Here is a 19,412-nt window from a genome sequence, read left to right on the forward strand (position 1 = left end):
ATCTGCCTCAGGGGCTACTGCAGATAGAGTTGGGAGTGTGGTTTGGATACTTAGTGGGCTGTGAGTCTCCATCCCATATTTCACAAGCTCAAGGCAGCTCCACATAAACCTGGTACCTTTGCCAATTGTGGTGCAACGCCTTTAATCCCAACACTTGGGAGGGAGAGGCAGGTGAATCTGAGTTTGGGGCTAGCTAGGTTTACAGAGGGAGTTCCAGGATGGCCAGGAGTAAGCAAAACCTTGTCTTGGGGAGCGGGGTACCTGTTGCATTTGAAAAGAGATCCCACTGCCTTCTGTGTTGAAGGATAATCAGTTAATTTGAGGCAAGCAATCGGATGACTTCTCTATGTAAGAGCTTGCATGTTCTAAGCCTGTGGGCTGTGACCAGTAGCTAAGGATGCATGGCCACCCAGAGAAGAGATAGCCAAGTGCCTCGGGACAAGTCCACTCAAAGAACATCCAAAGAAGAGGCCCATAGTTCTCCCTGAGGCTGCGCGTTCTCACGAGTGCCCTCTAGGTGGTCCCTGAATGAGATGCTTGCCTTCTAAAAGGGTTAAAGAAAGGAAGCCAGCAAAACTGGCTGAAATCAAAAGGTAAAGATGCTCTCTGCATTGGCCACATCAATAGCAAAAACAGAATTAGAAACTTAGCCCAATGGGAATTTCTCCAACTATAAGTTCAAGACACAAATACATGATACTTTACCCTGTCCATCTGGGTTGGTTTGTTTGTCTGTAGACCAGGCTGGCCTTGAACTCTCAGTGATCACTTGCCTCTACTTCTGTGCTGGGATTAAAGGCCTGCACGACCACACCCAGCTGACAAACATAATTTCATGGTCTATATCTGGCCTTGGGGAAGTCTGGCACTATAATTAGTCTGTTATCAATTGTTTGAACCAATACATATTGCACATGCAAAACCCCTTCAGGGTTATATGTGAATCCCATACAACTGGCAAAACCACATAAATCTGCTATCTTTGAAAAGGACAGTGACAGAGAAAGACAGTGAGGTTGTCATCCTATATCTACTGTTGAACAATGCAAGGCTTTGGCATTTTACCTTCTTCCCCCCCCCCTGCCCCCCCTCCCCCCGCCCCCAGATAGGGTTTCTCTGCTGTCCTGGAACTCACTCTGTAGACCACGCTGGCCTCGAACTCAGAAATCCTCCTGCCTCTGCCTCCCAAGTGCTGGGATTAAAGGCGTGCGCCACCACTGCCTGGCTGGCATTTCACCTTCTTGAGAACCATCCTGGTCCTACCTAGAAAGTGACCACCTTCTAAAATGTTTCCAAACTTGAAACACTGATTACCCAATAAACAACCAACTTAGGCCATTCCTTCTCAGCCATTAGCCTTCATCTCTTCAAGTTTTACCAAAGGAATGTTATAGCCAGTCTGACCTCCTTCCTTCACTACCCAAACCTCTAGGAATGACACTCTCCCAACCCTGCCTCCTGACAGAGGCAGCAGAGGTGGAGGGGCGGGGGCAGGGAGGTGGGGATGGATGTCTAATTACCAACAAAAGCCTAAAGGGTTTATCTCTTCCTGATCCTGAATACTAAATAGTCTTAAACTGGAGCTATCTGTAAGATGAAATAAGAAGATAGATCGGTCATCTCTACTGTACCTGGAAGAGTGAAATTTCAAAATTGATACATGGAAAGAAAAAAAAAAAAAACAGTAGCCAGGCGCTGCCCGGGAAGGGATGGAAGGAATAGCGGGTTGGTGTAGGAGCCAGTGAAAAGCAGGTGAGATAAATATTTCTGAAAGGTAACTGATAATACATGAATATCCTTTTGAAGAGGGTACTCAGATGTACAGAAAAGGATAGTCTGGGAAATAAACTGGTATAGCACCCTCCTAAAGCTGGAGCCTGCAGTCTGGGGTCTAGGGTTATTGGGTCTGTGTGAATGTTTCAGCTTAGCTTCTGAGTGGATCTGGGATGGGAGGTGGCAGGTTCTAGAACTTTCCTAGGTCTCTGTTTCCTGTGAACTGGGCAATTAAAAACAGGGCTCTACAAATATTGGGAGAATGAAGCAGGATAACGTTTGGACAATGCTAAAAGATAACTCAGAACAAGCTAAATGCCATGTGAATACTAGTCATTGTTCTTAGAAATCTTCCCTGGCTTTTACTAGGGTGTTGGCATCTCCATTTCAGAATGATTCAAAAAGGAAAAAAAAGGAAGAGCCCTGAGTGGACAGGCAAGAAAATGAGGAGTGGTGGCTGGTGTAGCTGGCCCTGTCAGTTCAGGAAGCTTGTGGGCAGAGGGGGAAAAGTGGGTTTTGTTTGTTTTTTTTTTTGTTTGTTTGTTTGTTTATTAAAACTCAGCAGGGACTTCTTACATGCTACAATTCATTGAGTCCTCAGAGAAGCGTTACCTCTACTCTTACCACAGAGGTCATGGTGGCTGGCACAGGGAGGCAGAGGTGGGGCACAAGCTCTGTTCTGTGTGGCCTGCTTATCCTTTGAATGGAAACTCTGTGAGAGGGGAAACATTCTGTCTCACTGCTCTGGTGTCAAGGCAACACCCTGTGGGTTGCATCTGCTTGCATCTTCCTTCCTGGCAGGACCACACGCCACATACTCTGATGTCAAAACTCAAGAGAAGGCCAAAGGAGAGGAAGCCAGTGGCGGTTCAGATCTCCTGGTGCGACAACAGAGGTTTTTGGAGTCCCTTCCATGTGCAAGGTAATATGGGGGAGACATAGTCTCAGCCCTCAGTTCCACCCACTTGAGGAATCGGAGACAAGCAAACAATGAGGATGGAGGGCACAATCGTTGCCCGGGAGGCACCACAACACAGGGGCCAGCTAGGGGACTGGCTTGGTTTCTGAATGGTCACTTCATTGAGGAGGTCCAGCCTCCCTCTGATGACAGCCAGGAAACCTACCATCAGCCGAGTTCTCCAGAAAACCTTTCCTGAGTTAGTGAGATCTCTACTTGGATGCTAGGCTAGAGTCCACGATCACATTACACTCCTAACCCAAAGGATTCTACTGAACTAGGTCACCGGTGGGTGTGAGGAAGAGCTGATCGTGAAGAAGACAGGCTGACCTTGACCTTGACCTCCATATATATGACCTTGACCCTGATTTTCCTGCCTCTACTTACTGAGTTCTGCCATTAAAGAGGTGAATATGAACGTGCTTCATTTATATGGTGCTGGGATTGAATTTGGGGCTTTAAGTACGCCAGATAAGGATTCCACCAAGTGAGCTACATTCTCAGCCCCAGGAAGATAATTATTATCCAGACATGGCTAGGCAAAGACAGTCATTTTCAGTGGGCATTTGGGGATCTTCAGGGCCAGCCAGATGGCATCACAGATATTACTGTGGACTTGGGACCCATTTTCCATTTTCTAGCTGGGGGACGTAGACTGGGCTGGTGGCAGCTGGATGTGAAGAGACCACATGTGGAGGGGCCACAGAGCAAACAGAAGCCCTCTCCCTGTGACCATATGGAAGGCTCTCCTCACTCAGCTGTGATGGAGAATTTGTTGCAGTCATTCCACAGATCCCAAGCCAGTCGGCACCGGATATGAGTTTGCATCCTGCCGAGGATTCGCAGAGACCTGTGCATCTGTTTTCACAGACAGATGCAGATGAGCAGGCCCCATGCTCCCACCCTCAACCCAGAAGGTGTAAGGGGAGCTTTCCTCTTTGGAAGAAAGGGAACTATAACACAAATAGTAATATCCCCCAACTCCACCCCCAGCAAGAAAGAAATCTGTTGTCTGTAAAATCGAGGGAAGGAAATGACTGCCTGTTTGGCCTTTAAGGGGAAAATGAAAAGTTAAGACAAGAAAATGAAGACAGCCAAGTCCCAACAGATCTGTAGAAGCTGTGAGGGAGAGGCTTGGCAGATACCCAGGAGTAAATATGGAGAAAGGGGTTAGACTCCCCTTTATGACAAAGAGATATTTATTTCCCAGAGAAGTTCTCAAGGATGAATTTCTTACATCAGAGAGTCCTAGAGACTCTGTGGTATAATGCCACGTTGCAGATGGCAGGATCAGTGTGCCATCTCCAGGGGCCATCTCTGCAAGTTCAGTGTGATTTCCAACATGAACAACACATGCTTGGAGAACTTTTCATCAGCCTTGGAGACTTTACAAATGCAATCATTAGTTCAGTAAGTAGTGATGTGGAAGCTCTTTGAAAAGCAAGCATCTTTTGGGGGTGTCTGGGAGTGTTCGGGTGGCTTGCTCTTGGGGGAGATTAAGTGGCACTTTTTGCCAAAAGGGAAATACACAAATGTCACTTGAAGAGGGCACTCCATGCTAAGAAGAAGGGAAGGAGGTGAATAGAGAGACAATCTGTGTTTAATCATTAACAGCATCTGATAGATTATCTAATTGAAACCATTACTTGTGCACCGTTAGGCGCACCGTTCCTTGGCTCAGGAACCCCAGGAGCTGATCCTGCTGTCCCAGGGCTCTTGCTCTATTGTAATATGGAGGTCTGGAGATTAAATGCAAATCTCCATGATCTTTCTTCTGTGCTCTCAGCAAAGATGAGGAAGTTGATACAGAGCTTGCTAAGTAGAAATACTGATGTGTCTGGAAGAGGGCAGGGAGATCTCTCTTCTGATGTTAAAACCTTACCACCAAAGTCGTTTACTCAGACTATACAGTGTCAGTCTTAGTTCTCTTTCACAGGTACATACATCTATCCTAGTATCATCAGAGGGTACAAGGTTACCCATAGGAGTGAGTTTATTACCTCCACCCTCCACCAAATAGAAGCGGAAGAGACCACCTTCCGTTTTCCTCTCCTTTTCAACTCAGGCCAGACCTGCTCAGATGAGTCCAGAAACATCCATTCCGCAGACAGCGCCTTTGCAGCCTGCCCAGTTTCACAGTCCAGCATAAACAACCGCTTTGGCAATGCCTGGGAGGTTGTGCCCAACAGCAAAGCCAAGGTTATGACCAAATTTAAGGCCTCTGGAATGCAGTTCATCTTGGACCTAAAAGGAGAGGTACCACACAGCCAATAGAAAACTCTGAACGGCCAGAGAGAGATCTAGGAAGAAGACAGACTTCTTCCTGGTGATAAAAAAAAGTGCACAAAAGGAAGATCACTAAACAAGAGTCACTGCATGATTTATGCAGTGCAGTCATGTGGTGTGGGCTGGGTACAGTTCCCAGCGCACAGCTGGTAGGCGCTACATCACCTCTCGTGGGGAGAGATGTCAGATAGCTGGCATCGTCATTTTTTTTATTAGATATTTTCTTTATATACACTTCAAATGCTATCCTGAAAGTTCCCTATACCCTCCCCCCGCCCTGCTCCCCTACCCACCCACTCCCACTTCTTGGCCCTGGCATTCCCCTGTACTGAGGCATATAAGGTTTGCAATACCAAGGGCCTCTTCCCAGTGATGGCCGACTAGGCCATCTTCTGCTACACATGGCATCATCATTTTTACACGAGTTATTAATAAGCATCCTCACAATAGGAGGAAGTGGTTGCATTCAGAGGAGGAGAATGTGGGAATTGTTGAGTAAAGAAGGTGGACCCGTCCCAGGGAAGGCTGGGGTCAGGGTTGAACACAATATGTTTTTCCTAGAATGAAAAGTGTCAGAGCCATGGAATTATGGCTGAATGCAGGTTTGGGTGTGGCTTTACTTTTTAAAACCACAGATCTATCACCATAGTCTTCATGTTCCTGCTTGATCAAATGGAAGGAGACTTGGCTGCCATCAAATTAGCCACACAGCCAAGACGACTCAGCTGCCTTCAAACTAACCACATAGCCAAATCATAAATTTCTCTCTCTCTCTCTCTCTCTCTCTCTCTCTCTCTCTCTCTCTCTCCCTCTTTCTCTCCCCCCCCCTTACACAGTTGGTTTGGTTGGTTTGGGTAGTTCATACAGCAAGCCACGGTGCCCTGCAGAACCCTGGGTATTTTCTAAGTGGGTTTGTGCCATTTGTTTTAAATAGCCTGAGAGCAAAATCACATCTCTGACAGCCCCCCAAGCTCTCCCTGAAATCCTGACTGTCCCGTGAAGACAGATCCTTAAAACAATACTGACCTGAATCTTAGACTCACTTCCAGAGAAGCTATGGAAGCCAACTGTCTTCATCTACAAGGACAAGGATGGTTGTCTGTGTTCTGTTACGCCTCCTCCACAACCCTTTCCCTCCGACACTTCAAGCAATAGGGGAAGGGAGAGAAGAGATAAACCCTTTGAAGACCCTGCACATGACTTGGATCTTCTGCTTTTCTTCCTTTTTTTGATGGAGCTGGGGATTAGATTGAAGGCTATAGGCAAATGCACTGCCCACTAAGCTGTAACCTAGCTCGTGTAGAAAGAGAAGCCAGGCTGGCGGGGAGAGAAGGAACATGCTCTAAACAGCGCAGCTGGATGGCTTGCATTTACACTTGATCTCTCAAGCTGAATCTGAGCATCCTAACAATTTGTTACTTAAAGTCTATGTGACCAAATCTCCATGGCCAAAGCTATCTCCAAATGGGGAGGAAATTTCCAGCCCTTCCAGGCCACTGTGACTAAACGTCTCTGCTTATTCCCTCCCTTTTGGGAGGTCAGTTAGCAGATTTCCTGGTAGGTTTACAGATTTACAGGTGGGTTTTGCCCAACATAGGCCCATACTCTGACTTAGGACATAACTCTGTCAGTCTCCTCATGGGAGCTCCTGTGTGAAATGTCTTGATGCAGGTCAAGCTTAGTCAATGCAGAGCCATATGCCCTTTTCATTTGGAAATGCTAGTGCCCATCTCTGTCCAACTCAGAGCATCCATGTGGATAAGTTTCTGGTTTATGGAATGTTCAACACTGGCACTCCTTCATTTCTTTGGCATTAGAGGCCTCAGATACCAATAACTGGACTTCTTAGTGACTTTAAAGGTAGTTATACAGCCGTAAATAGAAACAACTTCCTTTAAAGCTGCTACTAGCTTAGACCCATTTTATCTCCATTTTGCATCAACAGACAATCCTCACACTCTTTTCAGAGAGGCTCTCTTATGTTTTTAAAGGCTGGCGTACACTAACCCTCTCCCCAGTTTTGGCTGCATAATTGAGTTCAGAAACATCCATTCAACAGGAGTTTTCGTAGCACTCAAGGTTCTACAGTCCAGCATAAGCAAACCCTGGCAGCACCGACTCTTTGGCAATGCCTGGGGGGTGGTGATGGGGGGGGGGGTTGTTCCTCAAAGTTATGATCAAAATCAAAGCAGAACATATCTTAGGAGTTAAAGTAAATGTTTACATTATGGAAGTACAACAGCATTGTTATGCAGTTCCGTTATGCATGATGTCGCACTGCTGCGATGTGTCGGAAGAAATGAATAGAAGCAACAAGGGTTGAGGGGCCGATGCAAATGACCTCAGAAGGTCTAACACCAGTGTGACAAAGAAGGTCAACTTGACAGCAGGATAGAGATGCACTGTCTAGTTTAAAGATGCTTGGATGCCATTCCTAATGATCAATGTGGTATTGATTTTACCTGTGAGGGAGGATGTGTTGGCAATTCCCAGAAAGGACACTCTTAACACATGACACAGGCCTTACTGCTATGCTACAAAATTTATCAACAACTTTACTAGTGGCCACTGGGTGCTGGACAATGAGCTTGTGCTGGCTAGGTTCTCAGTATGCTTCTAAGATGCATTTACTCGAAACCGCTTGATAAAGAGGGAATGAGGAAAAACAGTTTGTGCAAATGGATGCTGGGTTGCCTTGTTCATGAGTGAGTGTTCTTAGCATGGAAGGTCAGGCAAGTGTTAATAAAAAGACAGAGCTGTCCTGTGACAGCAAGCGTGTGAGAACATGTTGCAGGCAAAAGGACAGAAAGACAGAGGAGGAAGACTAGGCAGCTGCCCCAGTTTTAGACCAGCAGCTTAAATTTCTCCATACTGGGAACAAGAACCTGGTCCATCATAGGCAGTGCTACCAATGGCTTTCCTGTGGCGAAGGCTGGCTTTCCCTAGATGGAGGGAGGCTGCCTCCTCCCAGAGCAAGCTCACAACTGGCAGCAGGCAGCAGGCTCTGTGGGAGGGAAGACCACACCATGTACCCTAGGAATTCCCTTTGTTCACTGATGGCAAACGTCCTGTTCTGGTTCCTCCCTCCATTGTCCCTGCTGTTTTCCTAAGCCATGAGGGTGGGCGTGGGGCATTCCCAAAGAGCCTCAACTGGCATTCACAGACAATTTTCAGGCTCAAACTTGTATGGCCTGGTAGAGGTTGACAAGTTCCTTGGTCTCCTCATGGGACTTTCTCTTCCTTCCACAGTTGTTCTTGCTTAGCAAACTCAGAAGGGCTGAGTGGATAGAAGCTACTTACAGGTACAACCTGCATGTGGCCTTGAGGCTCCTGTTGCTTTCTAAACACCTCACCTGGGCCCCACTATAACATTTGAAAGTCACTTCACCATCTTGAGAGAAAGATGCTCAAACATTACATGTAGGCATGAGTCGGGCAGGAAGATTTTCTTGTCACTTCTCTTTTAGCCCACTGGATTGATGATGCTCAGATGGTATTCCTAGTGGTTAGGTGGAATCAGTCTCACCTTAGGGACTTCGTCTACAGCTTCTGATAGGCATCTGTCTTGGTGCCCTTAGAGCTTGTTTGCCTCAGATGTATGGGGGTCCCAGAAAGATAGACCAGGTTATAGGTTCAAAGTGGAAAAGACTGGCTTTTATTATCTTGAGCCACATGCCCACTTTAATCTCTTTTTGGCAAGAGGAGTGTCCGCCAGAACACAGTCCCTGGACCACCACCAGCAGAGTGACCTGGGAACTTGGTAGAAATAGAAACTGATTTTGGGCTCATGAAGATTTACAGCATCTTGTGAGATGAGCGCCAAGGCTGTATCATATTGTATCCTCTGACACTCAGCTGGAAGAGTCTGGGTGGAGCAAGGCTGGATTCTCTGTAACTAGATAGGAGGCAGTAGGATATAGGTCCAGGCTTTCCTCAGACTGGGCTTAACAGGAACTAGGGAACTCATTGCATGCAGTGTCTAAAGGACAAAGCGTTCCCTTTAGTTCTGCTTTGCCCATTCAGTAGGAGGCCGGGAGGGGGAGGGGGGGCTGTAACTCCAGATAGACCCTTAGGTTTTTTATAGTCTTCCTTGCAAACCTCTGAGCCTCAGAAGCAGTGGCCACTGGCACACCTTTTATACGAAACAGATTTGAAGAATTTCAGGCAGGTGCAGAATTAAGAGTTAGAGTCAATGTCATGGAGGTCTGGCAGAGACAGATCCAGCTCTTGTGAACCTGAAGCCTATCTAATTTTAACAGTTTCTTTAGAACAAACAATATGCAACGTGTCATATTATAAAGCTCGCAAGCATGTGAACATATCACTGGGTTGAAGCCTGTCCAACATGGAGACCTGATCCACACTCTGTCTGCTCTATAGCAAACCCACGTCTCATTCCAGGCTAGTGTGCATTCTCCTGCCTTTAGCTCTTTTCAGCTTCAGCTTCTGACTATGAATGGGCAACATCAGCCCAGAAGCTAACTTGGGTTAGCTCATCTTCCTCTTTTGTCTTTCCCTTTTCTGTTGTTACAGTTGTTTGCAGTCACTGCTTATAGCTCTAGCCCTGGAAAAGGACAGGAGCTTAAGGCTTCTTCATTTCCTAGCTCAGAGGGGCAAGGTGACATGGCTCCCATCCTCATTAGCTTAACTGTCAACTTGACACAGCCCAGGATCATCTGCCTGTGTCTGAGGACTGCCCAGATCAGATCAGTCTAGGGTCATGTCTTTGTGGGCTTATCTTGACTGGTGATTGATGTGGGAGGGCTCCCTCTACTGTAGATGTACTGCCATCCTTAGGCAGGTGGGTCTGGGCTGTATAAGAAAGCTCGTTGAATGCCAGCCTGGGAGAACAGAACAGTAAGCGAGTTCCTCTGTGGTGTCTGTTTCAGTTCCTGCCTTGGGCTCTCACTCTGACTTCCCTCCGTGGTGAATGGTTAAATGGAAGTGTAAGAGGAAAGAAGCCCTCCTTTTCTCTGCATTGCTTTTGGTCACAACGTTTTAGCACAGTTTAACACTTTAGAAATCAGACTAGAACAGCCACCTAAATTCAACAGGGTTTAAACAGACAGCTTTGGAAGGAGGCATCGGCTAGTCACATTTGGCTCACAAAACATCCTGTCTTTCTCCCTCTGACCTCATATTAACCCAGGCCTGTCATGTCATTTAAGCAAACAACAGCATTCCCCCACTCTGGCTGATTTGGAGGCTGGGGGTTGAACCCAGATCCTTGAGTGCGCTAAGCAAGTGCTCTACCAATGAACTACTTCCTTGATCTCCACTCTTGAAGCCACGATAAATTTGATCTGGACCTCCTAATCTTTAATGCCAGAATGACCTGCCTGATGCGCACAGATGGTAGAGAGCTGGGTGTGGTGGGGCACACCTTTGAGCCCAGCACTAGGGAGGCAGAGACGGGTGGATCTCTATGAGCTGGAGGCCATCCTGGTCTTCAAAGTGAGTTCCAGGACAGCTAGGACTGTCACAGAGAGCAACCTGGTGTTAGGGGAAGGTGTAGGAATTAGGGAGTAAAACCAGGTGGTGACAAGGGCCATTCCTTTGTGACAGCAAGTCTCATTTACTCATTTACCCTGCAAGGCCCAGATGTCTCCTTGGAAACAGAATGTCCTTGACCAGGACAGCCTCCCTCTTAAGGGAGCACAAGCAAACCCCACTCTCTGCCTTTGGAGTTGACACCCAGGGTGACAGTTAATGATTACAGCAGTCAGCATTCTAAAAAACCCCATGAGTGCCCTTAGAGGGCACTGACAATTTGTGCCTCACTGAAGTTAGTTACACACATCTCCCTCTGCCCCTCTGGATACCTTGGGAAATATTTCTTAGACCCATGTTTGGCTTCACACTTTGGTCTGACGACTAAAGCCAGCTTCCGGACAGCATATGCAGTGGCCTCCTGTGCATGGTGTCCCCACGTCCCTGGGAGGAAGCCATCTGTGGAAGGTGTCTCAGGCGCAGGCCCTACCTGAGGACAGCAGGCTCCCACTGCTCCCGCTGATGATCTTCCCCTTGCTCCCCATGTTGGCCAGCTTTGAGGTCTTCAGCGTCCCTGTTTCCGTCAGGTCAATGGCGATCTCGCTCAGACTTCGGGCCGCATGGATCTTGGACTGGAAAGGGAAGGTGAACAGGTTATGGAAGAAGATACTTGCCTACTTGTAAGCCTGAATCCAGGTGGCTCGTAAGCTACACAAACTGGAAATTCACAGCCCAGGATAGCACGGGCAATAGAGCACAGTGGGAAGAGTGTGGTCTTTGTAGTCTATACTCTGGGAAAGGCAGTTAATCTCATTGAGCCTTATTGTTCCTAAATATAAGCCAGGGAAGTTACCACCTACTACAGAGTGATGCATTGGAGCCAAGGAGACAAGCTGTGTGCACAGCATCCTCTCCCCTCCCTCTTATTCCTTCCTCTTCCTCCCATTTCTTCTCTGCTTGACAGAGCAACAAATGAAAAATGTGTCAGGCCAGTAATCCTAGTTACTTGGGAGAGCTGAGGCAGGGAAATTATAAATTTACAATCTGACTGGGCCAATGAACAAGTTCAAAGCCAGCTCGGGTGACTTAGTGAGACACCAGTTCTCAACATAAAAAGTAGAATGAAGAGTTATAGCTCATGGTAGAACACTTTGTTAGTGTGTACAAGATCCTAGGCTCAACCCCTAGCAACATGCACACACACACATACACGCACATGCACACACTCACATGCATGCACACACACACACACACACACACATACACGCACATGCACACACTCACATGCATGCACACGCACACACACAGACACACACATGCACACACGCACATGCACACACGCACATGCACACACGCACATGCATGCACATGCACACACGCACATGCACACACACACATACACGCACATGCACACACTCACATGCATGCACACACACACACACACATACACGCACATGCACACACTCACATGCACACACGCACATGCATGCACATGCACACACACACATGCACACACACACATTCACGCACATGCACACACTCACATGCATGCACACACACACACACATACACGCACATGCACACACGCACATGGATGCACATGCACACACACACATACACACACATGCACACACGCACATGCACACATGCACATGCATGCACATACATACAAATAGTTGTGACTATACTTATTTATGCTTAAGCAAGGAGGAGAAAATGAATTCCTAGCTTTATGAATGGCAGATGAAATATGTGAAACAAATTCATAAAATAATAAATTTAGAAGTTATTCAACATCTTCAGCTATTACCCATGTGACCAGGGAAAGTTTCCATGGTAGGATACTAGCATCCTACATGTGTAAAGACCATATACTCAAGACAGAAAGCTCTCGAATCCTCAGGTCCTGCCAAAAGCATTGTCAGATTTACTTCAATTTTCATTGATTAAATCTATGAAGACTCTAAAGTCTTCATATTGCAATTCAAATTCCATTCCATGTTATGTGCAGGTCAACTGACCCTGCTGGACTAATAGTCATAGCTGATGAAGAGAGCCCACAAACCATTTTGTTTCCAGTTTACAATTTCATCTCTAAAAGTGATTTTTTTTTTCCAGGAAGGCCATCTACTTTAGTGACATCTTTTGCAATGTGGAAATGCATTGTATTTCCTTTCTATAGACATTATTTAACATTTTGTAATTTGTTGCTGTTGTTTTAGAAATCAATGTCTTTATGATAGTATACACATCACGAAAACCACTACAAATTATAATCTAAGCACACCCTGGCTCTCTGTGGTGGAGCTGGGGCACTCAGTGGGGAGCTGCTGCCTGAGAGCAGGTCTTTCCACACCCACAAGGCTCCAGACAAATTCTGACAGCCTTGGTGAGGCCTGCACACCACTGTCCCCTCTTCCTGATTTACAGGCTTCCTCCTTTGCTCGGGGGCTGTTATTTGTCTCACAGAGGCTATCTGGGCCCTTCAGGCCTTGCCCTTCCTCTGGCCTGTTGCTGTCTATTCTGATGGAAGACAGTGACTTCCGGTCAGAAGAAGCCCCTAGACTTTTGTTCTCAAGTTGCTCACCCGATGTGAACTGTCTTCCTCCTCCCCTCCTTCTCCCACATTGGCGCTTTGACTTTGGCCTCCTCTTTCTTACATTTAGAATCTGGTCAACTTCCTCAGGTTAGGGCCCCCTTGTTCATAAACAAGTCCGGCTGCCAGGCTTGGCAGCCTTTTGGCTGTAGCAGGAAGCAGGAAGGGCTTTCTATTTCATGTGCTCTCAACATATCTACAGCACCCATCTGGTTGTGCTTTATCCTTCGGGCGAGCAGGGCGAGCACAATCCATTACTTCCTCTCTTTCAGCACTGTTCATTACTAAGATCTGTGTTTTCACAGAAGCAGCTCACACTTGAACAACTACAGAGCAGCACCTCACCAAACCCATGTCGCACAGCGGCAAGGGCCCAGGAGCTCCTCCTGTCAGTCACTGGGAGACTCTGATCCTTCACCTCTCTGATCCTCCGATGCCTGTTTATACCATGGGGATCTTCAAGCCCACACCACAGAGCTGGGATGAGGGCCATGCCAGATTCTCTCTATCAAGACCATTGCAATAGGAATGGGATATAAATCAGAATCGGGATGTAACTTTATGAATGAGGTTAGATTGATGGCTTTACTTGACATTTTAAGGATCCCATTATGATATGGAAATCCTCAGACTAGCTCCCTTCTCACCTCGCCACTCTCCTGTCCACCCTGCCCCCTTACATATCAACCTCACTGGCAGAAAACCAAACTACAGAAGCAGCAACAGCAGACCGTTTTTTTCTAATATAGTCTAGATTCTGGTAACTTTAAGAACTTTCTGGAATGGGCCTATCACAATGACCTAACACTCCCTGGAGATTCTCTTCTTGCATAGCAAGGTCTCTGAGCCAGCCCCAGAGCCTCTAAACATCCTAATTGACCACTCACATGGTGCTGATGTTTGGTGAGGAAGCCTTAGTTTGTTCTATCATGCTATTTATTTTAGAAGGAATAAATGACAGATTGGATGAAGAATGATGAAAAATATAAAAGATTAAGGAGGAAAGATGTCTGCACATTAACTCCAGAGTGCACCGCTCTGAGGTCAGAGGAAAAGCATCCATCAGTTCTTCTGAACAATGTGTGCTTTCAAAGACTTTCCCCTGAAGTCTATAAGACACTCTTTGGCTCCAGGATGCAAAGGTCACGGGATCCTTTTGACAGCATCTCTGATCTTTAACATCAGCAGATATAAATGATCAATTATAATTCGTGTCTACAGAGCCAGCTTCCCTCCACTCTGCCTTTAACAGTAGAATGTTCCCTTCCTGTACATGACTGGGGAGCCCAAGGAAGAAGAGGAAGAAGAAGGGAATGGAAAGGAAGAAATGCAGAGAGAGCAGAGGGAGAGAGGGGAGGCTTTCAAAGTGATTTGCATAATGACTCTGAAGAAGAGCAAGCTGATGTCAGGGAGGAGACCCAGGAGCTGTCTTGGCTACTGCTCCCACTGACTCAAACCACGAGACAGTACTTGTTTCTCCGGGTTTGATAAACATCACTTGGGAGGCCTGAACTATGCTGGGAGCCCTTCAGAGAAAGGAATGGTTGGCATGGCCCCATACAGTACAATGCCAAGCCTTGCCAGGATGCCAGCCCACACTGGCTGTCCAGAAATATCTGAAGCTTCCCATCCCAGACCTACTGACACTCACTCACACAGTCCATGGTGCCCACCAAAGATGGGCCACACGACATTCCAGAAATGAACCATGTCACAATGTAATTCCTACCGAGTGTTTCGCCATCTCTGATTTAATGTGGGGCTTCTCAGAAAGTTTAAACTCCATGCAGCATTAGACAAGGGAATGGGTTAGCTTAATCGTGATGTTAATAAAACACAATTTTCTTTTTTTTTTTTGGTTTTTCGAGACGGGGTTTCTCTGTGTAGCCTTGGCTGTCCTGGAACTCACTTTGTAGACCAGGCTGGCCTCGAACTCAGAAATCCGCCTGCCTCTGCCTCCCGAGTGCTGGGATTAAAGGCGTGCGCCACCACGCCCAGCTCACAATTTTCTTAAAACAATTTCCTAAAGCAATTTCATAAACATTATGTCACTTCACTGACTACTAACCGGGGTCAGGAAGTTCCTTTTCTGTTCTCTAATTAGAGAAAGCCAAAACGTGTCATAAGACACCTACCCAGGTCACGGAGCTAGAAAATAGTCATCTGATGTCCAAACAGAGGAGCTTGCTCCTCACCTGTCTGTAAGGTTAAAGAATTCACTCCTAAGTGACACAAAGGGCTAACAACAAAGCTCAGTGGTAGAGAACTTGCTTAGCAATAACATCTTAGGTTCCTAAAACCACAAGAAAACAAATGTTTCTTGCCTGATACATAGCCAAGGCTCTTGTGGCCATGTAAAGATTCCTTGGTAAAATTCTATTCCTTTGGGACTTCGGCTGCTTGTCCTTCAGAGTAAACAGAAAAGGACAGCTGAGGGCTTCCTCATGGTCTTGTCTTTTTTTTTTTTTTTTTTTGAGTCAGTGTCTCACTAAGTAAGTAACCTTAGCTAGTCTAGATAGAACTTTGTATATAGATTAGACTTGCCCTGAAGAAGCAGTCTCCCTGTCTTTGCCTCTCAAGAGCTAGAATTACAGGTTTGGGCCACCTCTTATAGTTGGGTCTCTCTCTCTCTCATTCTCTCTCTCTCTCTCTCTCTCTCTCTCTCTTCTCTCTCATAATTTATTTTTATTTTATGTGCATTCATCTCTTACCTGCATATACATCTGTGTGAGACTGTCAGACCCCTGGAACTGGAGTCAGAGGGAGTTATGAAGTGCTATGTAGGTGCTGGGAACTGAACCCTGATCTGGAAGAGCTGCCAGTTTTCTTAACCACTGAGCTATCTCTCCAACCCTTGGTTTGTCTCTTAAATAATGCTTCCTGTTAAAAAAGGATTGGGGATCATTTCTTCCTGGGCTTCACTTACTGTATCCATTGTGGCTAACTGGAAGTCTACTAAAGACTTCTCATAGGCATTTGTGTGTATGTGTAAAGAACCCCAAGAATAGACTACTTGAGACACTCAGGAAACTGAAAACAAACAAACAAAAAAACAACCCAAACCCCCCCAAACAAAAACCACCAGCCTGGGGAAGAGGACCCAAGCCAGCCGCTGACACTGCACTATCCTGTGGGTGACATGGGCTACTTCCTGTCTCCATTGCAAACTATGGCATTAGAATATGGGGGTGGGGTAGGATTCTACCCTCAAGAGTCACGGACAGTGGGAATTCAGGAGAAACATTCCATCTTCCAACCGTTATAACCCACCCATGTTTGTGGGTGTTGACCTCTAATGCTATCTACCAGAGAGCAAGGCACCAACCCCCACCCACTGTCTCAACATCTACCATGAGTCAAACCCCTGTGGCCCTGTTTCTTTTGATCTAACCAAGCTTCACAGGCTTGTGCTAAGGCCCGTCGCCACTAGATGAGTGTAGGATACACTCATGATTTCCAGCCACAAGAACACCACACACACCTCCAGACTTGGTCACCCCAAAAGGGACTAAATAAAGGGGTCAGAAAGGCTCAAAAAAATCAATACTTTACAACGCAGATGGTGGCTGTGATGGGAACAGGCCATGATTTGGAAGTGAACTGGGCAGGGGGTGGGGGAGGCATTTCTGCCAGTTTCCTTTTACTAGTTGCAACTTATCTTACTTTCAATTCCCGCTTTCTCTCCATAGGAAAGAGAAACCCCACAGCAAAGGAACAAGAGCCCAGAGGGTACCACCAGTCCAATCACCCTGATGCATTAACCACCTGCCTCTGGGAACAGGGGGAGGCAACTTCTATGGCTGCTGGGAGCCACCAGAGGGGCCAAGGCTGATCTTGCCCGGTGTTCCCATGATCTGAAGCCTGTAGAATCCTACTGCAGGCTTACAGCCATCTCCACATCAGGGCCCTTTTGGAGATCCCCTGAATGGGAGTGGCCTGTGGGGTCTCTGGAAAAGAAGGAAGGGAAGCCAGGTGGAGAAAGAGAGGGCTGGCGTGTTGCTGTAAGCCCTGTGTGAACCAAAAGTGTGTGGTTCTCCCACCCACCAGAGAGTGCAGCTGGCCTTTCAGGCTGGGGGTGGATGAACCTACTAGGTGCAGAGATGGCAGGTTCCCAAGGCCCCCAGGCTCCAGGTCTACCAGAGGGAGTCAGAGCCGGTGTTGCTTCTGTTTTGTTTTCCTTTTCACTTTTCCAGCTTTACATTTTAAAAACAGAGTTGGCAGTTGGGAAAGGCTGGAGGGCTTTTCACAGCAATTTCCCTGAGCAGTTAGTCCTGTCAGTGTGGTGGGGATCGTTATCTGCACTCTCACCCCAAAGAAAACAATATACCACTGTTTAAATATCGGTAAGGGTGTGAGAGCTTACTAAGAGAGTCTCCAGAGGCCCCGAAAGTATGTTCAGAATTCCTAGGGTCTGTACCTGAGGCTTAAGCACCTCTGGTGGTGGCTGGGTTGTACTCTGGGCTGTATATACCCTGCTAGGTAGCACCCAGCATGGCCTCTTAAAGATTTTCTGATGTTCTTCCTACCTGCAGCCCCAAGAGGCAAGGCCTTACCCAGACAGGTCTCAAGCCAAGCACACAGCCCCTCCCTCCTCCTCTACCTATGTAATTCCATCCCTACACTGCCTTGATGTCCAGTTAGCCGCCTGGTGCAAGGTCTGGGGGCTTACCTTACTCTGCTTTCTGTCCAGATAGAACTGATGCTGGCTAATCGCCATCGCCCAAATGGACTTGATCAATGCCGGACACGCATACCAGGTGTGCACGGCAATGCCACTGTGCCCAAAAGTCCTCCTGGTCACTGAAGCCCTGCAAAAGCAAGGAGTGCAAGCTTCATTTAGTCCCTGTGGTGGTGGGGAGACACCATTCAATAAACAACTTTAAGTGAGAGCCTATTACGAGAAGGGGACAGGGGAGCTCACCCTGAAACACAAGGACACAGGTACATACACACTGAAGGGTTCACGTGGCCATGCTGTGTCTAGAAGCTGACTCCTCATGCTTTAGCCCCTGGGCAAGATGGGTCACTCTAGGTCACCTGATGGTCCTTTTTGATCTCCAATTCTTGGCAAGGAGCCAAGACAGATTTCAGAGTCAGGAAAAAAACTTTGACAATGCTCTTAATGCTCTTCATTAACCAGGCGATGCTGCCTGTGGGGAAGATGGGTGAATTCTTTCCTCCACTCCACAGTCCAGGGCATTTCCTACATGGGGAGACTTCCTGCATTACTCTAAGTAGACAGATGTTCCCTGAAAGGTCAGGTTATCTAGTACAGATACATTCCCAGTGAAGTGGTAGTAATCTGCTCTAAACTCCCTGGAGGGTGTGCATGTGCTCTTTGCTACCCACGCCAATGTTTTGGATTTAGAATGAAAGACACACACACACACACACACACACACACAGGCGTTATTTTTATTTAATACGCCCTAAGCAACTCAATGGCTGGGCCACTCCAGAAGAAGGTTCCGGCCTGAGGAGTGTAGAACAGAGAGCAAGACAGAGACACTGCCAAGATGTAAGGGTTGGAAGTCATGGCCCACAAGGGCTGCAAGCCTCGGTTCCAGTGGCCTAGATGGAAGATAGGTTTTAGTAAGTAATAACTCAGGAATATCAGAGTGTGTTAGCCTCCGGAAGGTTTGGAAGTGCCCAGCCATTGTGCTGTTTAAGACATATTAAAATAAAAGGCTACATATATATGTCTTTCATTCGTAAATCCAAAACATGAGTGTGGGTAGCAAGGAACGTGTGCACCCGCCAAAGAATTTAGAGCAGATTAACTTACTACTGCTTCATCCCAGAACATAGAGGTACTTAAGAATCAGGAGAGGGAGCCGGGCGTGGTGGCGCACGCCTTTAATCCCAGCACTCGGGAGGCAGAGGCAGGCGGATTTCTGAGTTCGAGGCCAGCCTGGTCTACAAAGCGAGTTCCAGGACAGCCAGAGCTACACAGAGAAACCCTGTCTCGAAAAACTAAAAAAAAAAAAAAAAAAAAAAAAAGAATCAGGAGAGGGAAGGCAGAGAAAGAGGAGCCAGCCACTCCCCTAAAATGTATACACTTATAATTCTAATTGGAATATATACGGAGTAGAGAGAGGCACGTGGAGTTAAAAAATAGAAACAGGATGCATCAGTCTCAAAACATGCATGGTATTTGATGGGGGATAAAAGGTTTCTAGGGCCACAGCCTAAGTGAAGTATACTCTTTTTATTGTTGTTATGTTTTCATTTTGTTCTTTTGAAATAGGGGTTCTCTGTGTATCTCTCCTTGGCTGTCCTGAAATTCACTCTGTAGACCAGCCTGCCTCT

At 46.9% G+C, this 19,412-nt stretch overlaps 1 protein-coding gene across 4 annotated transcripts in view; it reads right to left on the bottom strand.

The window, feature by feature from the left end:
- The window catches only part of Frmd4a (FERM domain containing 4A), a 600,187-nt gene that overhangs the window by 29,980 nt on the left and 550,795 nt on the right, over positions 1–19,412 (bottom strand). For all 4 annotated transcript variants that reach the window (XM_029471433.2, XM_021186444.2, XM_085835220.1 and 1 more), the window contains 2 exons: positions 17,773–17,911; positions 10,998–11,139 (listed from right to left, as the gene is read on the bottom strand). In XM_029471433.2, the coding sequence (XP_029327293.1) occupies positions 10,998–11,139; positions 17,773–17,911 (281 nt within the window). The remainder of the gene's footprint in view (positions 1–10,997; positions 11,140–17,772; positions 17,912–19,412) is intronic.

The sequence above is a fragment of the Mus caroli genome, unplaced genomic scaffold (assembly GCF_978045245.1).
Source record: "Mus caroli unplaced genomic scaffold, Mus_caroli_1 scaffold_2, whole genome shotgun sequence".
Taxonomy (NCBI): Eukaryota; Metazoa; Chordata; class Mammalia; order Rodentia; family Muridae; genus Mus; species Mus caroli.